The 23,059-nt window shown below is 42.3% G+C and overlaps 1 protein-coding gene across 1 annotated transcript in view; it reads left to right on the top strand.

The window, feature by feature from the left end:
* FLNB (filamin B) overlaps positions 1-23,059 on the top strand; it is a 248,494-nt gene that overhangs the window by 160,349 nt on the left and 65,086 nt on the right. Inside the window, 16 exon segments of the mRNA XM_029600955.1 lie at positions 2,728-2,765; positions 2,767-2,855; positions 3,594-3,731; positions 5,063-5,255; positions 6,111-6,224; positions 6,740-6,883; positions 7,178-7,301; positions 11,113-11,273; positions 11,601-11,657; positions 11,659-11,692; positions 13,158-13,327; positions 16,297-16,414; positions 18,279-18,541; positions 18,839-18,922; positions 18,924-19,437; positions 22,875-23,048. Of these exon segments, the coding sequence (XP_029456815.1) occupies positions 2,728-2,765; positions 2,767-2,855; positions 3,594-3,731; positions 5,063-5,255; positions 6,111-6,224; positions 6,740-6,883; positions 7,178-7,301; positions 11,113-11,273; positions 11,601-11,657; positions 11,659-11,692; positions 13,158-13,327; positions 16,297-16,414; positions 18,279-18,541; positions 18,839-18,922; positions 18,924-19,437; positions 22,875-23,048 (2,415 nt within the window).

Here is a 23,059-nt window from a genome sequence, read left to right on the forward strand (position 1 = left end):
TCACTGATGCAGTGACTTTCATATTCAACAAAATTAATGGGAAAAAATCATAAACTGTTCAAATAGCTTGTACTTTTTGGAATATATAATCACATTTTTAAAAGGAATAATTGGAGCATTTCTGCATGTAGCATTCCAGATTTTAACTACCTGAATAAAATGTTTCTAGTGCAGGTGGATGCAGAATGTTATAAAACGGAAAATGGTTTTAATTATGTTCCAAACACAATACAACTTTTTACTATTGTGCTCATTGGAGTAAATCAAGAGCACCATAGTTTGGGGACCACTACAGCTGTAAGCTAAAGCCTTCAGTCATGAAATGCCTAGTTCATGATAGACATTGCAATTTCTCTGATCAGAGATGCATATATGCAACGTACTGTGTGTTGGAGGGGGATTGGCATAGTCACTAAGCACAGTGGAAAATGCAATAGCTGCAGAGTACCAAATGCCATATTTACTAGTCCATTTACTAAAGTCAGGTAATGAGCACAGATCATTTTATTCATGACTGTACTAATCTGTGTTCTGCTTCCCCTGAAGGGTTCATATTTGTAAGTCATGACTTGGGAGGGGAAAAAGTGGTGATGCAGGTTTTTTTTTTTTTCTTCAAACTATAGTTGTAAATGTAAAGATCAATATTACATATCAATTTATGCCAAGGAAATTCCATCAGGCCTGACTTGACAAACTCAAAATGCATGGTCAGTATACCTGTCTAGCCCCCTCTCCAAACTTGCAGCAGAAGTATAGGGTAAGAGCACAATCTCTGGGAACAAATACCTATAGTGTACCTGATGTAATCCCCCTTTTTTAATGGCCCTGACCAACAGAAAAGGTAAAATCTAAAATTAAATTCTTCCCTAGTGAGTACACTCCTTCTCTTCCTTCCCATCCCTGTTTCTGTAGCTCTCATGCCTTCTCCCCCAGCTCCGTACCACTGTCTGAGGGGCCTTGGCAGATCCGATCAGAGCAGGTACCCTCCTTCAGTATCCCCTTCCGAAGACAAGATATCATCTGCTACCTCTCATCTTTGGGCCTGGCAGGCAAATGCCCATCTGAAACTGATTTAGCCAAAAGCTGAAGCTGGACGACACAAATTGGAGATAGGTCACTCTTTTCCTGGAATCAGCAGTTAGTCCTATGTCTAGCGTGCAGCATTCATTCTCTGCCTGCTGGGCCCATCTTGAACATTAAAATCCAGAAAAACTCTGCAATTTTTTTTTTTTTTGCAGTTGTGCTTATTAAACTTTTTTTTAGTGATCATGGAGGTTAGCAAATTTCCAAACATTCAGGCCAATACAGTAAAGTGCGGCCGCAGTTACCCTGCTTCTAACCCACTTTCTACTCACAATTTGGCCGCATTAGTCCAACCTGCGATTCACTATCCCTTTTAACCCATCCTTACCGCTTCTTTAAATCAATGGGTAACACTTTCCACCCGCGGCATGTATGTGAGATGTAAACGATCGGATTAGCTATTCCCCCCCCCCCCCAAATTCAGTAACGTGCGCCCCGACTATCGACTTTTTTAACCTGCAGGTTTAGCCGCGCGTTTAACCTGCTAATTTACGCCCTACCCTGCATTAGAGGCAGGGGTAAGGGTAGGCAGCAAACTTTCCCCCAGCCCCCGCTCACCTGCCCTGGCTGCATCCATGGGTGCTGGTCTCCGGGGCAGCCCCAGTCCTCTCTCCCCTCCTCCCGAAGCAACTTTAACCAAAGAAAACCTAAAATTCCCCTCCTCCCGAAGCGACTCGACATGTAAAGTATTGTGAATAAGTGTAACCAAAGTTAACTAACTAACTTTTTCTTTCAGCCTTTCATCCCTCTCTGCCCTCCTCCGGAGGTGCGTGCCGCGGCTCCCCTAGCTCCCGGGTGCAGACCGGCGGCGAAAGCGGCTTCCAGCGGGCCCCGCCGGCGAAGATGCCCGGGTGCTCAAAGCCAGCAAAAGCACATGAATGGGCGTGCATGACGTTCATGGCGTATGTCACACACACCCGTTCATGTGCATTCGTCCATATTCGCCGGCGGGGGCTGCTGGAAGCCGCTTTCCGCCGCCGGCTTCCCCCGGAAGGCAGGGGAGCCGCGGCGTGCGCCTCCGGAGGAGGGGCAGAGGGGCCTGTGAAAGAAAGTAAGTTAAACTTTGGTTACACTTATTCACAATACTTTACATGTCGTTGCTCGGGAGGAGGGGATTTTAGGTTTTCTTTTGGTTAAAGTTGGGATCCACTTCCTGGTACCTGTCATTTCAAATGACATTTGAAATGACAGGTACCAGCGCACCCAGGAGTAAAATGGATTGCGCTTCATGGACGCAGGTTGGACGCGGCTTGCATTTGCATACCGTTAGAGTATCAAGCAGTATGTGATCCGAACTGTGCTTGCGGCAAACAAGTGCGCCCGGCACTGCCGCACTCTTTCTAACACATCCTTACTGTATCGGCCTGCTAGTAAGGGCTTTAATTTATCACCAAAATTAGTGGCTCCCCTCTTTATTTTAATAGTTTAATTTCAACCAGCTCTTCAAAGAAACAAGAGGACTGGTGATTCTTGTCAGTCTCTTCTGACGTGGGGGGGGGTGAGGGAGGGGGGAAGGGATTTCATCACCTGGGTACCTCAGGTAACAGTAGGGACTGGAAATGTGAACTTGTCTGGATGATTTAATGTCCTGTCAGTGTTTGGTTAGATGTCACAGAAGCTGAGTTGTACTTATGTTCCTGACAGAGGGCATGGAGGAGCCAGTCAAACAGAAGGATTTTTTCGGATGGAGTATATGCCTTTGAATATTATCCCACTTCCCCAGGAAAACATATCGTTACCATTCACATGGGTGGGCACAACATTCCCAAGAGGTAGGTAAAGCCTGTAGCATTTGATAAGATTGGAATTCAGATGACGGCAAAGCAGATTTAGATTTGACAGATTTTTCAGATTGATTTTAGTACAAAATGGAGGGAGGGGAAGAATCTTTTTTTTTTTTTTTTTTTTTTTTGGTTAATATCTCAAACTGTAGAGTTTAATTCACTTCATACTTTCTTATCCCTCTCCTGTTAAGCTATATTGTCTTCACGGTAGCAGTACCCAGAGCTATTAACTGGTTGGAAATACCCTCCTAATTAGTCTTCCCTACTTGGTATAGACTGTGCCAAACTTGTTTTAAGAACTTGATAAACTTGCTTGACAACACTGCTTGATCTTCCAGTAGTCTAGATGATGAAAAAAAACTATTTATAAACTTGTAACTCATGTTTTGTCTGTACATGTTTTGACAAACGTAATTTAAAGATTTGAGCTAAAACTTGGTATCCCACGCCATCCACAGTTCTGAGCAGTTTAGGAGCTAATTCCAAAAAGTCTGGTTCTTTAAGATAGTAATGCATGTTGTCGGAGTGCTATTGCATAATCACTTCAACCAAAACTTGATTTGTGTGCATATTTTATGGTGCCTCCCTGTTTATATGCTGTCTTTAAACTCTCGATAATTTTGTTGCTAGAACATCTTGAACTAACTTGGATGGAAACAAAGGTTTATGCTTGATCTCATGGGCTTATCACATTGTATATATTCACATAACTCTTTCTTCTTTCAGTCCATTTGAAGTTCAGGTGGGCCTTGAGGCTGGTCCTCAGAAGGTACGAGCCTGGGGGCCTGGCCTTCATGGAGGGGTGGTTGGTAAATCTGCTGACTTCGTGGTTGAATCTATTGGCACAGAAGTTGGCTCTTTAGGTAAGTTCATGTTAGCCTAGCCATATTACAAAGCTGTCTGAGCCATGATTCTAATGATATTCTATTTTGTTGGCTTAATTTAGTGTGGTGGCATATTTTGAATTCACCTGTAGCTTTTTTTTCTACATGAGTTTGACAGCAATAAGGTCATTTTTTTCCATTTTTCTGTCCATAGCAAAGGTGGTGATGTTCTCTTGGATATTGTCTATAATAGCCTCATCAAGGATTGGCTGCTCCAGGTCTAGTTATGCCACATTACATTCATAGAGGTAGTTATATCTCCCTGCATGCAATAGGATAAATCCTAGGACTAACTTGGTCCTTGACATGGTAAACTGTAGTGTTAAACTGTCCATGTAGGAGTGAGTACAGTATCCATGTGCATAACAGACACACTAGCTTAGTTTAGGTCTTGCCTGTGTAGGAAAGGACCAAGACTGCTGGAATTTTGCCAGGGCATTAAAACTTAAATGGAGGCTTTAAATGGTGCACCATATCATAAATGGTGAGATAATTGAGATTGGAAGCACTTGGTTTTTCGAGGCATGTTCCTAATTAGTTATCACCATTCTGGTCTCTTGTGAAACTTGCCTTTGGCAGAGGTAAGCAGTTCATAGACTAAACTACAGTGACTATGGCAGGGGCTTTGTGGCTTGTAAATAAATATAGCTCCCCCTCCTTGTGTCCTCACTGTAAAGAGGGAGGGAGCTATAGGTCCATGCCTGAACAGGGGGACATCACTTCTAGCTCCTTGGTTTACACACGTGGGCAGATGAGCAGATGTTTATGTAGGTAAACACATTTTGAAAATTCCCTTTCCCTCCCCATATGCAGTCAAGTGCATGCGGTTTAGCAGTGTGCATACCTTATCTGCACAAAACCAATGGGTAGAGTTGAATCAGGAGTGAAAAGTACATGTGGATTTCATTTTCAAAATCTACATGTCACACCTTCCTTGCAGGCACAAGGTGTGCAGGTATAACTCATGTCGTGGCTGCAGTTTCAAAGGCGAGCTCTCAGGCCCACAGGAGACTCAGTTGCCTCCCCATCATGACTGTTCAGCCAGGTTGGCGCACTCAAATACCTAAAAACTTCCATAGGTTTTTTAGGTGGTGTAAAAAAAAAAAATCAAACCAAAGTTTTTAACTGACTTCATTAACTTGCAAATAACACAAGTGTTGAAGACTGAGGTTAAAATCTAGTTGGTATCACTGCAAGTTAGGGCTTAAAGTAAGTCCAGCCATTGCAACTGAAATCTTCTGTGCTTTTTTTTTTTTTTGGAAGTGCCACTTTCTCCATTTTGTAAAAATTTAATTGCCATGCCTCTTAGGATTTTGCTATTGAAGGTCCATCTCAGGCAAAGATAGAATGTGATGACAAGAATGATGGCTCGTGTGATGTGAAGTATTGGCCCAAAGAGGCTGGTGAATATGCAGTTCACATTATGTGCGATGATGAAGATATTAAAGACAGTCCCTACATGGCACTTATCCAGCCTTGCTTCCAGAGACTTTACCCAGATCAGGTAAGACAGCAATGTACTTGACACTTCTTCTACTCTAAGTTCAAGAACTTGAAAATTCTCTTATGTAGGTTCTCTTGATTCATGTTAGATTCTGACTTCTGTGGGTTTTGAAGCCAGGGGAAATGCTGGGCCTCAGCCCCTCCCCTCCCTATACTTAACATTGGGACATCTTTGCTACCCCAGAGTTGCAGGGGACTGAGCCAGCACTCACTCCTAGGCCCTTCTTCCTGGCTTCCATGCAACTTCTTTCAGCTGCTTTAGAAAACAATAGTGATTTTTTCTTTTCTTTTTTTAGTTTACTAGCAAAGGTTAGCTGCCCTTCCAATTTCTTCTTTTTAGTTTTCACCCACCACTCTTCTAATTCTAGATTTTCTCATCTAGATAACTCCTCATTTTAAGTTTTCCTGAAGTCTGGGACCCTCTCCTCCTTTTTGAATGAACCTTTACTGCCTATATTCTAATACTGAGCCACACCATCTGATCACGGGACTCCAGATCATCCACTAATATACTCTCACTGTTAAGAACCAAGTCCAATATCTCACCTCCCACGTAGGCCCACTACCACTTGACGAACAGTTCACCCTGCAGAGAATCCAAGATCTCCCTGCTTCTACATGACACCATAGTTCAGATGTCCCAATCAACATCCTGCAGATTGCACACCACCTTTCATAGCAATGTTGCAAATATCCCTTATTAAATCTTCGTTTTGTCTGCCTGCAATGGAGATGTCTCACACCAATATAAATGTTCCATGCCCTCATTCCAGTTTAACACCCCCCACCCACCCCCAGTGCTGCCTCATGAGCCCTATAGTTTTGTTGCTTTAACTTTATTCGTTCTCTCCCACAGGTAAAGGCTTTCGGTGCGGGGCTGGAGAAGACTGGCTGTATTGTAAATAACCCAGCTGAATTTATGGTTGATGCCAAAGATGCTGGAAAAGCTGCTCTGAAAATATATGCCCAAGTAAGAGAATCTAGCCGAATAGTATACGCAGCCTCTTACAATGGCAGTAAAGTGTGTTCTGGCTCGGCAGTAAAATCATAATATATGGCTTTGAAGCAAGACTTGACCTCTCGCAGTAGCTTTATAACTAGTTATTGCTGCGACACAAAGCACTACTGTGCTGGATAGACACTGGGGTCCCAGTTTTAAATGTAGCTCTGGGATTCCACAGGAAAGTGTCTCTTGGCTTCAGCACAATCCCAGAGCAGATTCTGTTCCATAAGGAGCCCAGTGAATGACAGCAGCGGCTGCCTTCACTGAAAAATTTCCCACTACTAAATAAACAATTTGCTGGCTTTAATTTTTTTTTTTAAAGTAAACCTAATTAGCTTTACTTTCGATGATATATTTAAATACATTCTACTTTCGATGATATACTTAAATACATTCTTGTGTAGAGTTGTTTTTTCTTTCTGAAGGATTGGTGCATCATCAGCAACTTTAAATTCATGCCCTCTTTTTGTGCCTCTTTCCAGGATCTGGAGGGAAACCCTGCTGATATCCAAATTAAAAACAGAATGGATGGAACTTATGCTTGCTTGTACAACCCAGTCAAACCAATCAAACATACCATTGCTATTGCCTGGGGAGGAGTGAATATACCACACAGTCCATTCAGGGTAGGTCCTGAACTGAACCACAGTAGTTAAAACTGTACACCAGAAAACAGGGCTTCCTGAGCCATCAAGCCACTCTGGTGGTCAGTTTTCTCAACGGACTTTCCTTTCAAATTTTTTTTTAATAGAATACAAATTTCTATCATAGAAGAACATTGAATAAAGAGATGCATAATGTTTGTGTTTAAACTTTAACCTGCTGTAAACCTGAATACCTGGGTAGAATTAGATTTGAGGGCCTTATTAGGAGTAAGTGATGAAGAAAATGACTTCCTGTTCATGGATTCTTCTTGTTAGGTCAACATTGGTCAGGGGAGTCACCCTGAGATGGTGAAGGTGTTTGGACCTGGCGTGGAGAGAACTGGTTTAAAAGCAAATGAGCCAACACACTTTACAGTTGACTGTACTGAGGCTGGAGAAGGTAAATTTGGAATACATCCTTTGATGTAATACTAATCTAGACTATAAAAATATATATTAGGATTAAAGATTTTGACTTTAAAATCTCAACTAAAGCATCTAGTTTGTGCCGCCCCCTACCGATGGAGGGGTACAGCTCTTCATACAAACATAAAAACAAGACCATACTGTCTCTAATCTGCCTATCAACACAAAACTACTCAGCCCTACAATCCTTACCACTCCTCAGATCCCCTGTATTAATCCAAAGCCACCTTGAATTCAGATATTCTTGCCACCTCCACTGGAAGGCTGTTCCATGCATCCACCACCCTCTGAAAAAAAGATTTCCTTAGGGGGCAGACTCAGGAGTAATCTTTCATCCTCATTCCGGAGCCTCCTTTCTATAGCTCCCATGTAGATATATTTTGGAGGTATTTAAATTTCTTTCCTAGTGTGTAGCCAGATGGACTCAGGACCAATGGGTTATGGTTCCCTGCCAGCAGATGGAGATGGTTAGGTTTCACAGCTGACATATCCTAGATACACCCCTGCAGTGACCTCAGCCCTTCAATATTTCTCCATCTCCAGCAGATGCCAACATGCTTTCCCTATGGGGATCGCTGTATCTTTGGAAGAAAAAATTCTACTTTAAATTGGAGAACAGATTGAGCTCTGCACTCCTGCAGTGATACCTCTTGAGAATTCTAGTTGAGATTTCTGAGATTTCCAAGATCTGAGGTGTTCCTTGGTTCAGTAGCTGGTTCCCAGTGTGGACTTTGCTGACTGAAAGGCAGTGGGTGCAGGAAGCTGGAGCCCGGGCGGTTAAGGCCGAAGCCCCCTCCACTTTCTGCAGCCAGAAACACTCTGTACTCAGCCAGTAAGCGCTGAGCCCAGGTAAGCTTTAAAAAGAATTTCCTTCTGGTTCAGATGTTGGAGGGGTTTCAGTAAGACCACCTCGGTCTCCTTGCTCAGCGCATCATACTGACATTCTGGATTCCACTGGGGTAAGGGGGAAGTGGGCTTCCGAGTGGGTACATACATGCACAACTTACTGGGCACATGGGCTGTGTGTGCACCTCACTATGGCCTGCAAAGTCACCTGAAATTGCATAAAATTAAGCGCAATCCATCTGGTCAGTTACCATTGCCAATGGCTCCAGCAGCAAAGAAACAAGTACCTTTCTCTCTGTGCTGCTTGTCATATTAAGGTTACACTGTCTGACCTGGATTCTTATGTCAGCACTGTGAGGAAGCCCAGGGAGAGTTGGCCTCCCCAGACTTTGCTAAGCCAGACATCTCCATTCAGAGGATGGGTCAGCCACAGCTTTAACCTGAAATACCCTGGATCTGAGTAACCCTGGGACTAGGTCATCCCCAGTACCTCCTGGGCTAGGCATGGACCCGGCCACCTTCTCTTGGGTGGAATTCTTTCAAGGCCTTCATACAGGCCCAGTCTGCTAGCTCACTTGCCCCTGTCTGGATGGAAACTCAGCTGGTAAGCCTGTCCTGTCAGCAGATCTCGAGGCATGCCTTGACTCACCAAGGGTATCTCTGGCAGGGACCCTGGACCACATGGACAAAGAGGATCCAGATTCCTTGGAAGATGGGGAAATCACCTCCCCCCTGGTTTAGAACCGTATCGGACCATGTTATGGTTGTTAGACAAATTACCCAGCCCTGGTTTCCCAGATCTTGAAGATGCTGGGAGTCCTGGGGTGGACTCTATAATGGAACCAAAGAAGAATTCTATTCTGCTTTCCCAATGGAAAGCCTTACTACTTTCCAGTACTGGAAGCCACCCAGGAGTTGATTGGCCTGCAATGGGATGGCTCAGAAGCAAGTTTTAAAGATGGACGAGCATTAAAAGCTCTATACCTACTGGATCCAGCAGTGAGAATGTTTGCATTTCCCTAAAGTGGATGTGCTGGTCTGTGCAGTCTCTAAGTGAACAACTATCCCAGTGGAAGGAGGAGCGCGCCTTAAAGTATGCACGTGATAGGTGGATGAAGTCTATCCTTCAATAGGCCTTTGACTCAATAGCAATTACCTTACAAGATTGCTGCTTCTTGTGCCCTGGTAGCTCGTTCGCACCTGCTCCTGTCTTGGGATGGTTGATAACTCTGGGGCAAATTCCAGAGTGGTGTGAAACTTGCCACCACCTTTTTAGCTGTCCTGGGCTCAGACCTAGTCCATACCTCTGCCAGAGAAGTGGGCCTCAGTTGATGTCCCAAGTGCTTCTGATTGAACAGGATATGCCCAACCAGTCTGGACTTATCTTCAAGTCCTCTGGCAGCAACCCTGGAAATAGTGCTGTGGTGAGGGCACACATGTGACCTCTTCAGTGCTCCATGCTGTCATTGGAACCCACTGTCTCAAGACCTATTTGATTTGCCTCCACTTACTGATGGAAGTATGCTCTTGGCTCCAGTGGTGGCTGCCTGGAAGCTCATATGGGTTTACCCTGTCCCCCCTCCAAACTGGCTGGTCCTCAAAACAGATGCAAGCCTGTGGGGCTGGGGAGCTCACTGTCAGGAACTAACCACCCAGGGGTGTTTGGACCAAGGAAGATACCCTCTGGAACCCAAACCACCTGGAAGCCTGGGCAGTCAGATTGGCATGTCTACAATTCAGCCACATAATCCAGGGTCAAGCAGTCCATGTAATGTTGGACAGTGCAACAGTAGCCTACATTAATTGCCAGGGTGAAACCAAGAGACTGCAAGTGTCACAGGAGATGTATTTCTGCCTATTTATAAGGAAATCTATCTACAGATTTCAGCCTACCACATTGCAGGAAAAGACAATGTCAGAGCAGACTTTCTAAGCAGGGAGAGTCTGGATCCAGGAGAGTGGGTATTGTCTGCCAAAGCCTTTCAGCTGGTAGATCACTGGTGTTTCCTGTCCATTGACCTGGTCACATCTCATAATGCAAAGGTTCCTCATTCTTCAGTTGCAGAAGAGATCAGTTGACCCTGGGGATTAATGCTCTCATTCAGACCTAGCCAGAAGAGGAGCTGCTATACACCTTCCCTCCATGGCTCCTCTTGGGCAGGGCCATTCGCCCCCAATCTTTCCAATTTAATTCTGACACCCCCCCCCCCCCCCCAAAACATGCTAAAATTCCCTGGTGCTCCAGCGGGGATCCCGGGAGCAATCTCCCACTCTTGGGCCGTCGGCTGCCAGTAATCAAAATGGTGCTGATGGCCCTTAGCCTGTCACATGGTAAGGACAATCTGCCTCTGTCACATGGTAGGAGCAATGGACAGCCGGCGCCATCTTAAAAAATGGCACAAGCCATCTATTGCTCCTACCATGTGACAGGGGCTGACCAAGGCACAGATAGCCCCTGTCACATGGTAAGGGCTATTCCTATTTCCTATTTCATTGCAAAACAAATGTACATCCCTACCAAATTCATCACCTAGTCTTTCCTATAGGCCCAAAACCTTGGCATTCAATGAAAATAGAATGAAGCCCTTGCTGTCCCAAACATAACTCAAAACTCCAGATACTAGGTCCTTCTATGGAAGGAGTAAACCATTGCAACAACCTCCCATGGAGGTGCTGTGACAAAGATGGTATGCTTTGTAATCTATAACACACGACATGACATTGCTGACTAAAGCTTTGTGGAGCTTACACTTTTGCTGTCTAGTTTATGCATAGAACTTAACAAGTGAAGTATCTCATTGATATGTTCAAGTTTATTGGAACCTGATGCTGTTTTGTTGTAATCATTTTTGATCCAACATCTCCATATTTTTGAGGGATTTCAAATTAGTGGCCTTCCACATTTCCCAAAAAGATTCTACCTGGTGTTTCTCTTTTAGGTGATGTCAGTGTTGGCATTAAATGTGATGCTCGTGTAATAAGTGATGAAGAGGAAGATATTGATTTTGACATCATTCACAATGCTAATGATACATTTACTGTAAAATACATACCACCTGGAGCTGGACGCTACACCATCAAAGTGCTTTTTGCAGGCCAGGTTTGTAGTTTTTGGGCCTTAACTGGTTGAAGTCCATGTGAAATTACAATAAAGAGAAACTTGTATTTCTGCCAGTGCTGCTCATTTGCTTTTCACCAAGGAGAGCACTGAAGTTCATGCTGATATTTCTTAATGTGTGGGTAACTTCCCCCATGACAAATTTTGAGTAGATGACATGTGAGACTGAGGATTCTGCTGTCTGTTTGTGTTGGTCATTAGATGAAGGGTCATCATGCATTCACAGGTGGTTGCTGCTCTTCCTGTTATAGCGAATTTTGGACAATCTTCAGATTACTAGGCACATTCTGAAGTTCTTTTGTGTTGCAGGAAATTCCTACCAGCCCATTTAGAGTTAAAGTGGATCCCTCTCATGATGCCAGCAAGGGTGAAAGCTGAAGGACCTGGACTAAGCAAAACTGGTAAAATTAATGCATACAACATTTTCATGAAGTTCTTTCCTGGTAGCAGTTCAAATTTTTCCTTCTGCTTTAGTCAAGGTGTAGAAAATAGTATTCTAAGAAATGGCGTGTTAAATTGTGGTAAGTAATACTTTGATCAAATATCTAATTCTTATCATTAGGTTGAACAAAAGTGATAGGTCATCAAATATAGTTTAGAAATATTCACATTGGGCCCAAGTTGAAGACTTATCATGGTGACTTACTGGTATATATTGGACTGTATGCTGCTAAAAGTACTCCCTAACTAGCTGATCAGACCAGTTGGCTTGAGTTGCTGTTTTTCCCTTTACATGTCTCCAATGTAGACTGTCCAAACTGGTAGAGAATGTTTGGGGAAACCAGGAATTTTGATGCATGTTTAAAACTGTAATCTAAATATCAAAATGGTGGTATATCCAGTAATCATCTTGAATATTCTAAAATTGTAGGTTTCCATAGAGAGCAGAACAGTGGTCAGGCTTCTCCCTTACTTGGAGATGGGCAGAATTCCCTAATGTCCTTAATGTCTTAACTGCTCTTGCACTCTGACCATCTCTTACATGAAATATCCATGCCTCTTAATTTTTTATATATTATCAAAACCCATTAGTATATTGAGCCCAATTGTCAATAGTCTGCGCAAGTCACCATATGTGTGTAAGCGGCCCCCTGCAGATTTGCTAGTACTTTTATAAGCTGGTGATGAAGACGCACAGTTCACAAAATACTGTGTATTTTTGCCCCAAAAAGTGCATGTATATTTGTAATGAGAGAAAATTCTACCCATTTTATAAAACTACATGCACATTTTTACATGCAGAATTGAAATATGTGCACATAATTCGGTTATATGCAGAAGCATCAGTTTATGAAGTAACTGTATCCTCTGCTTCTGAAAATACTTGTGCATGTACTTTCAGTTACCAGTTCATAGCACCTCCACCAGGCCATCCACTCAGACAAGATAAGTGCAATTTCACTTCCACGACTTAATTAGAACTTGTAAAAGTAAACAGATTATAGTTCAATAATGTATGCACATACAGTTTACTAAATAGCAATTTTTGTACTTCAAACCCTGCCCCAGAATGCCTCTAAACAACCCTCAGTAATTATGCACGACACTGTGTACTTGTAACATTTTCAAAATGGCGCATGTGTACACATACTTAGTCACTTATGCTGATCTGCATGAAAACATTTTGAAAATTAACCTCATGTCCATGTTTAATGCTTTCTGATATAAATTTTGGCATCGGATTATTTTAAAGTATTTGCTTGAATTATGTATGCAATTCACTGTTGCTAACTGAGTACATGGTCCTAATTTTCCCATTTCTGCATGCTTTCCTTTTTTTGGAAAATTTATGGGAAACTTACATCTTCACTGACCAAGCTGAAAGCAGGAATCTGATCTAGTATATTGCATAACTTTCTTCTCTAGGTGTTGAAAACGGTAAACCAACCCATTTTACAGTCTTTACGAAGGGAGCAGGTAAAGCCCCATTGGATGTTCAGTTTACTGGACCTGCAGCTGGAGATGCTGTAAAAGACTTTGAGATTATTGACAATTATGACTATTCGCACACAGTCAAATACACACCAGTTCAGCAGGTATGGACACTTTACATTTTCATTTCTGCCAAAAAAAAATACAGGGGAGCTTAAGTATGACACAGCTTTTTCACCAAAGTGCAATTTTCAAAAGCATGATTAAGGTGGCTATCATTTAAAATACCTTAGAGCATCATTTGCTCTAATCTTTGGAAAATAATGTAAGCTGTATTTTGTTTAGACGTTTGTGGTATAAGCGGCATCCAAAAAAATGTATCCTCCCACTGAGAGCTGTGGGAGGCCTTGAGTTACATGAATAGATTCCAGCTAAGATTGCCTCATTAGTGCAGTGAAGATCTGGTCAGCTGGGGGGGGGGGGCCAGGGGGAGGGTTTAAATTGTGCAGCAAAATATGCTGTTATGCCTATGGGTATGAATTTAGTGCATTGTAGGTTGTCTGTCCCTGATGCACTGAAGATCTATTAGTGTTTCTCAACCTTTTCCTGGAGGCATGCCTAGCAAGTTGGGTTTTCAGAATTGCCACACTGAATGTGCATGAAAGATTTGCATATATTGGAGACCCAGTGTATACAAATCTTTCATGCATATTCATTAAGGATATTCTGAAAACCAGTCTGGTTAGGTGTGCCTACAGGAGAACCTATCTATTCTGTTCTGTAAAGTTGCTCAGTAAACAGTGAATGCATTGGTGCCTAGGATATAAACTTGAGTTCATTTCTCTTGGCCATAACTGAATTACTTGAACTTGTTAAACATACAGAATGTTCTAGAACAAAGTTTATTTCTAATGGGAATATTGCCGTGAATAGGGTCTTTTTAGTCCTATTCAGTTAATGTCAAATGCTATTGCTGAATTACTGGCTGCAAAAATATTTCTTTGCAGCCAAAGTTTTAGGTATTTAAAGAATGCAAGAGTGTTCTGGAATTTTAGGTTCATTTTTCTTAATGAAATAAGCCATTCATTTTAAGGAGTGTGAAGAGTTGCCATTTATCAAAATATAAAGCTCTGCCTTAAATGCATGAAAAAATGTTTTCATATGATCTGTATTTTGGGGTTAATCAAGTGGAGCTCTTCATCTAACAAGAGATCTGTGCTTGCAGCAAACACATGCATTTTCTTTGGAAGAATTCAAAGGATGCTTGTGTTTAATGTAGCAGTCCATTTGATGAGCTGTCACAAAGATGGCTCTATTGGGTCTTTTAACCATAAGACTTGACTCGCATTGCCTGACAGCTTTGTCACATCATGAACTGACATCTTCCAAGCAAGCTGTTGAATTATAAATATTACAGCACACATGGTAAAAAAAAAGTCAGGAAGACCTCTTAAATGTTCTAAATGGCAGTCTATGGTTAGGATAAAATGGGTTTTATATCAGTTTCCTATAGGGAAATTGACTTCAAGATCACCACCCTCGCTTCTCTCCTTTTGTCCCCCTGTCCCTTCCAATAACTTTGAAACTGTTCAACTTCAGAGTATCCTGGGACCCCCGTGCTAACACTTCATGTGTCCTAAATGATCTGAATTCCTTTATTCCTGTAGAGAAATGGGCCAGTATAGTACAGTTAATCTTGCAAGTTCAAACCTTGTGATGTCAATCTCCAAAACTTCCCTACCGTTGATTACAGCATGTTTGAAGTTGCCTGTAATTGCCAACTAACACTGCCTTACAGAAAATTAGGAATGAAATAACCAGTGCCTGTCTGATTATACTCACAACAAATGTTACAATATGCAAATTTCTGTACCAAAAAACTTAAAAAATATAAATTTAGCTCCCTCTAATCTTGATTGGGACTCTTTTGGGCCAAACTTTAAAAACTTTGCTCATGCTAAAATGCCATTTACACAAGTATTTGGGCTGCACGTAGGCAACACATTTTAAAAGCTGGAAGCTAAGTGCATATATGTGCATAAGGTTTTTTGTTTTTTTTAAAGTGGAGTTGTGGGTGAGGCATGGGTATTCCGGGGCAGGGCCAATAATAAGGTGTAACTCCTGTATTTTAAACCCATCTGCTGTAGCACGCAGCAGTCTGTTAGCTGCATGTTTACTGCTTAGGTCTAACACCAGGGGGAGGGGGTCTGGGTCAACTTGGGAGTGCAGGGTGAAGAACCAGAGGGGTAAAGTGGACCAATTGGGGTAAAACTGGCACTTCTCACATTGAGCATTTTTAAAATCTGACGACTTGCATGTTAAGCCGCCAGGCTTTTATGGAAAATACATGAAGTCCATTTATTCAAGTAATGGCTTAAAATTAGGAGCACACATGCATGCACTAAGCATACTTAAATCTTACACATGTAATTGCGCATGATTTAAAATTCCAGCATATTTTTGCTTGCGTGCCCATATGCACTCGTTTTTTAAAGTTACTGACCCTGTGTACAAATGCTGGGCTCACTGCCAGCTTGGAGATGTTTGTCAGGGATAGAACTGCTCCTCCTGCATGTGGTTCTGTACTTTTGACCCTTTATTGCCAATGAAAGTCAAGATGAGTAATTTAAAAAAAAAAAATGTAAATATAGGCATTCAGCCATATTTTTCAGGTCTGACAACTTATGGTGGAAAGGTGTAACCCTTCAGAAACTTTCCTCTAGCAGTATCGTGGATAAAGCCAGATTAAACACTGATAAATAGCCAAAAGTGAAATCCTTATGACTGGACTGTATTAAGTTTCTCACTGCACGAAGGAACTTATTTAAAGGAGGCTAACATGCAGGGAAAAGGTTGACAGGCAGTATGTCAAATACAGTTTACAATCAAGCTGGTAGATTTCACTGTCAAATGCAAAGCAACTCTTAAAGGCAAGAGATGTTTTGTGTAAGCAGAACTTTCCTTGATAGGTGGCTTTAATAAATCTTTGGGGGCCTACAGATGCAAGCTCTGCAAGCCACAGGGCCAGCTCCTGATTCTGAGCTTTGAAGGTTCTTTAGGTTTTTACATAATTTAATGTCTTGAGCTATTTGAGATGACATGAAATTAACTTCAGTGGTTGATATTACATTAGGGCAGAATGAAAGTTTCGGTGGACTACGGTGGTGACCCTGTTCCTAAAAGTCCATTCACAGTAGGAGTTGCTGCTCCCCTGGATCTCACCAAGATTAAAGTGAATGGACTTGAAAGCAGTGAGTAAAACCTAAACTTGAACAGTAAATCTTTTTCCAGGCAAGGCTCTAGATTTTTAACTGGTGAAGCAAAAATGTCTTTGGGTTTGAATGCAAGGCACTTCATGAGAAAGTAACAGGTCGATTCAGTAAGTCACGGGAGAGCTGGTGAGCGCCCAGCTCTACAGACGTGCACGCAGGCCACTCTCCTGTGCGCACGGTTCAGGAGGAAACAACATGCAAATGAGGGGCCCGCGGTGTAAAGGTGCTAGGGATACTAGCGCATCCCTAGCGCCTCCTTTTTGACAGAAGCGGCGAGTTTCACAGCAGACGCTCAATTTTACTGGTGTCCTCAAACCCACTGACAGCTACGGGTTTGGGGAAAACGGATGCCGGCAAAATTGAGCGTCTGTCTTCTGACCCGCAGGCAGATTTTTACTTTTTTTTACTTTTGGGACCTCCAACTTAATATCGCTATGATAAGTCTGAGGGTGTACAGAAAAGCAGTTACAGCTTTTCTGTACACTTTCCCGGTGCCAGCCAAAATTAACGCCAGCCTTTGGGCAGGAGTTAATTTCTGAAAGTAAAATGTGCGGCTTGGCTGCACATTTTACTTTCTGTATCGTGCGGGAATAATAGGGCCATAAACATGCATTTGCATGTTGCGGCGCTATTAGTTTGGGGGGGGGGGGGGGTTGGCAGGGCATCTTCGCTATTACCCCTTATTGTATAAGGGGTAAAAATAGCGTGTCAAACGCGGGCTACAGTGCACTCTGCCGGAGCGCACTGTACTGTATCAGCCAGGGTACTCATGTTCATGACACTGGCTTTATTCAGTTCTGCCTGGCTTTTTGGCTCAGTGACTTTGGTTCAGAACAAGATTTATAACTACTTGCAGAATGCCCACTGTTCCTTTACCAATATGTATTTCTGATGCCGGAAAATCTGTCAAAAAGCTACCAAATGATTTGCTTTGAAGCATTTTTATTTTAGCTGGGTGGTAAGAGGCAGGATTGTTGTAGCACTAGTTTATAACTTGCAGCAGTTCTTCCACAGACATTTGAACAGCATGCAAATCTACAAAGCATTTGTGTATTGTGGGGTTTTGACTTATTTTTTTTGGCTCGGCTTCTTCCTGCTTTTGGACTTCGGTTCATTTGGAGCCAGGGCTAGAATCTGGTGCCATGAGCCTTCATTTGCAACTACTCAGATTTTTTTCCTCCAGGCAGTGTTCCCTGCAGACTTATTTTAGCCCAGTCACTGCGGCACATCCTTGTGGTCTAGAGACCATACACAAAGGCTCCTTTCAGAGCCCTGCACTTACGAGACCTGAAAAGTCAATAGGTGCTGCTGTTGCATGATAAATTCTGTAAAGAATAAGTTTTTATTTGTATCCTGATCAATTTTGTTTTGTGCATCTTAACCATAACCACTACAAAATTAGATGTTGCAGTATATAAACTTTAATAAACTATAAATGTGAAGTTCCTGCCAGTTTGCATGCTGCCAGCTTCTCTCCTTGCTGGGTGACTTTTGAAGCAGCTTTGAGAACCCGGTATTTTGGGCTGCTGCTATTGAGTAATGACTGAGCATGCACTAGGAGCTATTAACACTTAAATTACTGGGATGTTAACGCTACTTAAAGCAGCTTTCTCCTCTGATATAGGAAGGTGTGGGTTTATAAAAGTGAACAAGATGACTGAATTTTGAGTTGCTTAGGTTGAAATTAACTTAATTATTCAGCACAGATGTATGTGAATTGGCTAAAACCGTGCTAGATATCTGTATAATGCATGGATCTAATTCTCTATCAGACATCTGTTCACTTCTGACATGTACTCAGTTAATACTTATAATGTTACTTCTGTGTCTGATTTCTTTAAAGGAGTGGAAGTGGGTAAGGACCAGGAATTCACAATAGATACAAAGAAAGCTGGTGGACAAGGCAAACTAGAAGTGAATATTTCTAGTCCTACCAAGAAAGCTGTACCATGCATGGTCGAACCAGTGCTTGGCAAAGAATGTAGCACTGCAAAGTTTATCCCAAAAGAAGAGGGCGTTCATGTGGTTGATGTAAGTTATGATGGCCATCCAGTTCCAGGAAGTCCATACACTGTAGAAGCCACTCTGCCTCCAGATCCCACAAAGGTAAAATCTCAAGTTGTTTCTAACTTGTTTTCTAGAAATTGTTTCCCCAAGACTGTCAGACGTTGAATAACTACCCCTTCTGTGTAATTTTTTTTTTGGCTTGTTAGTCACACTAGAGGAAAATGCAATTATGGAAACTATTTTATTTTTATTTTCTTAAACTAAATTGCAGTTAGACTTTGTATTACTTTTTAGACTCTATCCTGATATGGTTGACCAAATGCCAGATCTGAAATCCTTTGTGTTTACATGTTTGGATTGCTGCAAACTTCAATTGATTTTTTTCCCCCCTTCCAGGTGAAAGCATATGGTCCAGGCCTTAAAGGTGGGCTTGTTGGAAAACCAGCAGAGTTTACCATAGACCACAAAGGAGCAGGCACTGGGGGGGCTGGGCTTAACAGTAGAAGGGCCATGTGAAGCCAAAATTGAATGCTCAGACAATGGAGATGGTACATGCTCAGTCTCTTATCTTCCAACTAAGCCTGGTGAATATTTGGTGAACATTCTTTTTGAAGAAGTCCATATACCTGGATCCCCTTTCAAAGTAAACATGGAGATGCCGTTTGACCCCTCTAAAGTTGTTGCCACAGGCCCTGGCCTGGAGCATGGGAAGGTGGGTGAAGCAGGGCTGCTCAATATTGACTGCTCACAAGCAGGACCTGGAGACTTGGCTATGGAAGCAGTGTCTGATTCTGGCTCCAAGGCTGAAGTCTACTTGCAGGATAACAAAGATGGAACTCATGCTGTCACTTACATACCACTCTCAGCTGGAATGTATAACATTATCCATGAAATATGGGGAGAGCAAGTGCCAAGGTTCCCTGCACGGGTCAAGATCGATCCAGCCGTGGACACCAGCAAGATTAAAGTGGCTGGACCTGGGATAGAAGGAAAAGGTAGGTAAGGTTTGCACACTTTCATAACTTGAAGAATTAATGATTCTTACAAGCAGGTAATGACTAAATATTGTTAAAGTAAATCAATTGGTCCAGTAGTAGCACAGTGGTTCCCAACATGCTTACCATTTAACAAAAATGTATTCAACCTTCCTAGACTGGTTGAGCAGTACATGAGAAACAAACCCTCATTCTAGCTCTGGCCAGGTGCAAGAATTGGTGGATTTGGGAGGGTGAGGGGTGGAATGCAAACTTTCTATCACACTTGTATGTTTATCCATTACTTTTGTCAGATGAGCTATTTTACAGTAGTCAGCTGACATGACTTTGTAACTTGATTTAAATGCATGAAAACCAATGTCTGAGCTGATTAGGTCTCTTTAATCTGGCTTTTATTTGTGAAAATATTATACCTGTGCAGTAGGGGGTATGTAGCTAATTTTTTTTGCCTTTCCAACAATTCCTTAACAGAGCAAGGTGCCCACTGTTTTACAACTAAACATTTAGTCCACTCAAATTTGTAACCAACAAAGTGCATCGAAAAAAAATTAGACTTCAAATAAAAATTAAAAAAACCACCCCTCAAGTTCTGCCTATCTCAGGAAGCTGAATAACCCCTTCCAACTTGCCACCCCCCCTGTTTTATACAGGCTGTATCTTGGAGTGCATTGCACAAGGAGCATTGACAGGATTAATCTTGATCGCATCAGTTGCTGCTTGCATGTACACTGTCTTGTGTAGTCTGACTTCATGTTTGCTGGTGTAGCATTGCTGTATAACATCTTTGGTTCTATAGGACTATATAGTGATCTACTGTGTGTGGGGTGGAGGGAAAGGTTGTGCCAAGTGATCTGTATGCATGTAAAGTGTATGAGGTGTGACTGAGGATAAGACAATGCAGATCTTTGTAAGAGAGGCTCCCACTAATCTGGAAGATCTGAATGTTGTCTAGAGTAAATGACAAATCTTATTAGGCCAAAGTTGTTCAATGGCCAATGCTGTAGTCTCCATGAAACTAAGCAGCACTAGCCCTTTGCATGGAAGGGTAGGGATGGGGGTGTCTGAGTAGGGAGGAGCCACCATACACTCGTCTGATTTCATGCCACCACACAACATGCTCAATCTCCAGCAGAGCATGGTTTGCATAGATTTGACTGGAAACTCATCTTGAAGAGAAAATCCTGGTCCCTAGACCTCATCTGTAAGGAAACATTATCTGAAACTAAGTTGGTTTTATGTGATTGTTATCCAGGAAAACAAATGGATACTTTATCTGGAAATCTATCCAGAATGGCCTCTGTCCAACCATTCTGTATAAACTGCTCTGCTTGTACTAGTGTGTGTGCACATCTTTTGGACTCCAATAGCATATAACCTAGCCCTGCTCAAGGTTGGTGTAAGCTGCATAGCTCCTGTAGTGGGGAATATAACAAAGGAAGCCACTCCTAACTTTCCATAGGATTTATCATTCTATAGCGGAATGAGCTGCAGCCAGAAAAGGGGTTGTGGTGGGGCGGGGGGTGATAGTGCACAGCACTGCCTCGATGCGGCCGGCTGCACACTTTTGCCCCATAGTGCCACTACAAAAGGTGGTGTTTCTGGTATTACTGCCGGCAATGTGTAAAACATCACCCACAGGGGTACCAGCATAAAACCTTTTACCCCGTCCCTTTCCCCTCATTTAAATGTTAAAGTTGCTATGAAGTCATCACATGCGTTTAGGGCGTTATTGCATGTGATAATGCTCTAACACATGTGATAACGGCCCATCATGATTTGAAAAATGACCCCCCTTTAAAATCTTAATTTTTATGAACATCTCAAACATTTTTGGACATTGGATAACGTATTAAATTTGGATGACAGACGAGCCTTGTCTTATAGCTTACATTATGTGACCTCTCATACTGTCTAGGGACCCTTAAAATTGTACCACCTTACCTCTGGTTTGCCCTTAAATTCCTGTCTTTCATCTTTGCATTGACTCTTACTCTGAATTATTCTGACGGGCCAAATCAGGAGCTTCAGCAATGTAACAGGCCAATACAGTACAGTGTGCTCCAGCGGAGCGCACTGTTAACCCGCATTTGGATGCACGTTTTCGACGCGCTAGCTTTACCCCTCATTCAGTAAGGGGTAATAGCGCGTCAAACGCACGTCCAACCCCCCCCGAAACGAATAGCGCCTGCAACATGCAAATGCATGTTGCAGGCGCTATTAGTCATTCCCACGCAATACAGAAAGTAAAATGCGCAGCCAAGCCGCACATTTTACTCTCAGAAATTAAGCACCTACCCAAAGGATAGGCATTAATTTCTCTTGGCACCAGGAAAGTGTACAGAAAAGCAGTAAAAACTGCTTTTCTGTACACCCTCCGACTTAATATGGCAATATTAAGTCGGAGGTCCCAAAAGTTAAAAATAAAAAAAAATAAAATTTAAAATCAGCTCGCGTGGACGCTCAGTTTTGCTGGCGTTCGGTTTCCAAACCCGTGGCTCTCGGTGGGTTTGAGAACCGATGCCGGCAAAATTGAGCGGCTGTCAAACCTGCTGACATCTGCCGTTCCTGTCCAAAAAGAGGCACAAGGGATGCGCTAGTGTCCCTAGCGCCTCTTTTTACCGCGGGCCCTAATTTGAATTTTATTTACTGAATTGTGTGCACAGGAAAGCGGGCACTAGCCCGCTCTCTCCTGTGATTTTTTACTGTATCTGCCTGTAAGTGGGGAGACAAATTGAATATGCAGATATTGCTTCCTTTGATCTCTTGTCTCTCTTGTCTCTGATAGAAGTTCAACAGTGCTTTTTTATATAACTTTTAGATGCCTTGAGTACAGTTGAGAACATGGATTTCTGATAGGATGGATGTTCAAATTCTTTCTCTTAAAAGGACTTTAGATACAACATCCTATATGAAGAGCCAGGCTATAGGATGCTGGCCATATACAGCTATGGCTATTTTGGTAGTACTTGGCAACAAATGTCCAGCTAGTATCTTTATCACAGTCGCCTGTCTGCATGCTTTTCTGTTGAACTCTGCATATTACCTGCTGTTCAGATTTTTCAGTTCTTATCAGTCTTCAGCATATTGCTGATCCCTAGTTGTTTGAACAAATGCAAAAAACTTCAGTCTTCAGCCCATTTTCCTAGCCATTTTCAGTATTTGTCAAGTCTGTAACACAGGAATCAGTTACTCCATTACTCTACACCTTTTTATTCATATTTGAGAACATTGATACAGAAATGGGACCGCTCTGACACTAAGCAACTTTACTCAATACTCTCATTTCTTTTATTTGTAACAAATACAGCTGCTTTTTACCAAAAAAAAAAAGTTGGTATTGGCAAAATCCCAGTATCCTGCTTGTTATCCTCCCGGTAAAACAAATACGATGGACTTAAGATTTACCCTTGTGATTAAATTTTGTTTCTTCCCTGCAGAAGTTTTCCGTGAAGCTACAACTAACTTTGCGGTTGATTCCCGGCCGCTTACAAAAACAGGAGGAAATCATATTAAAACTAACATCACCAATCCTTCAGGAGCTTCCACAGACTGTCTGGTCAAAGACAACGGCGATGGGACTTATGATGTGGAATACACTCCCTTTGAAAAAGGTTAGGACGCT

The sequence above is a fragment of the Rhinatrema bivittatum genome, chromosome 4 (assembly GCF_901001135.1).
Source record: "Rhinatrema bivittatum chromosome 4, aRhiBiv1.1, whole genome shotgun sequence".
Taxonomy (NCBI): Eukaryota; Metazoa; Chordata; class Amphibia; order Gymnophiona; family Rhinatrematidae; genus Rhinatrema; species Rhinatrema bivittatum.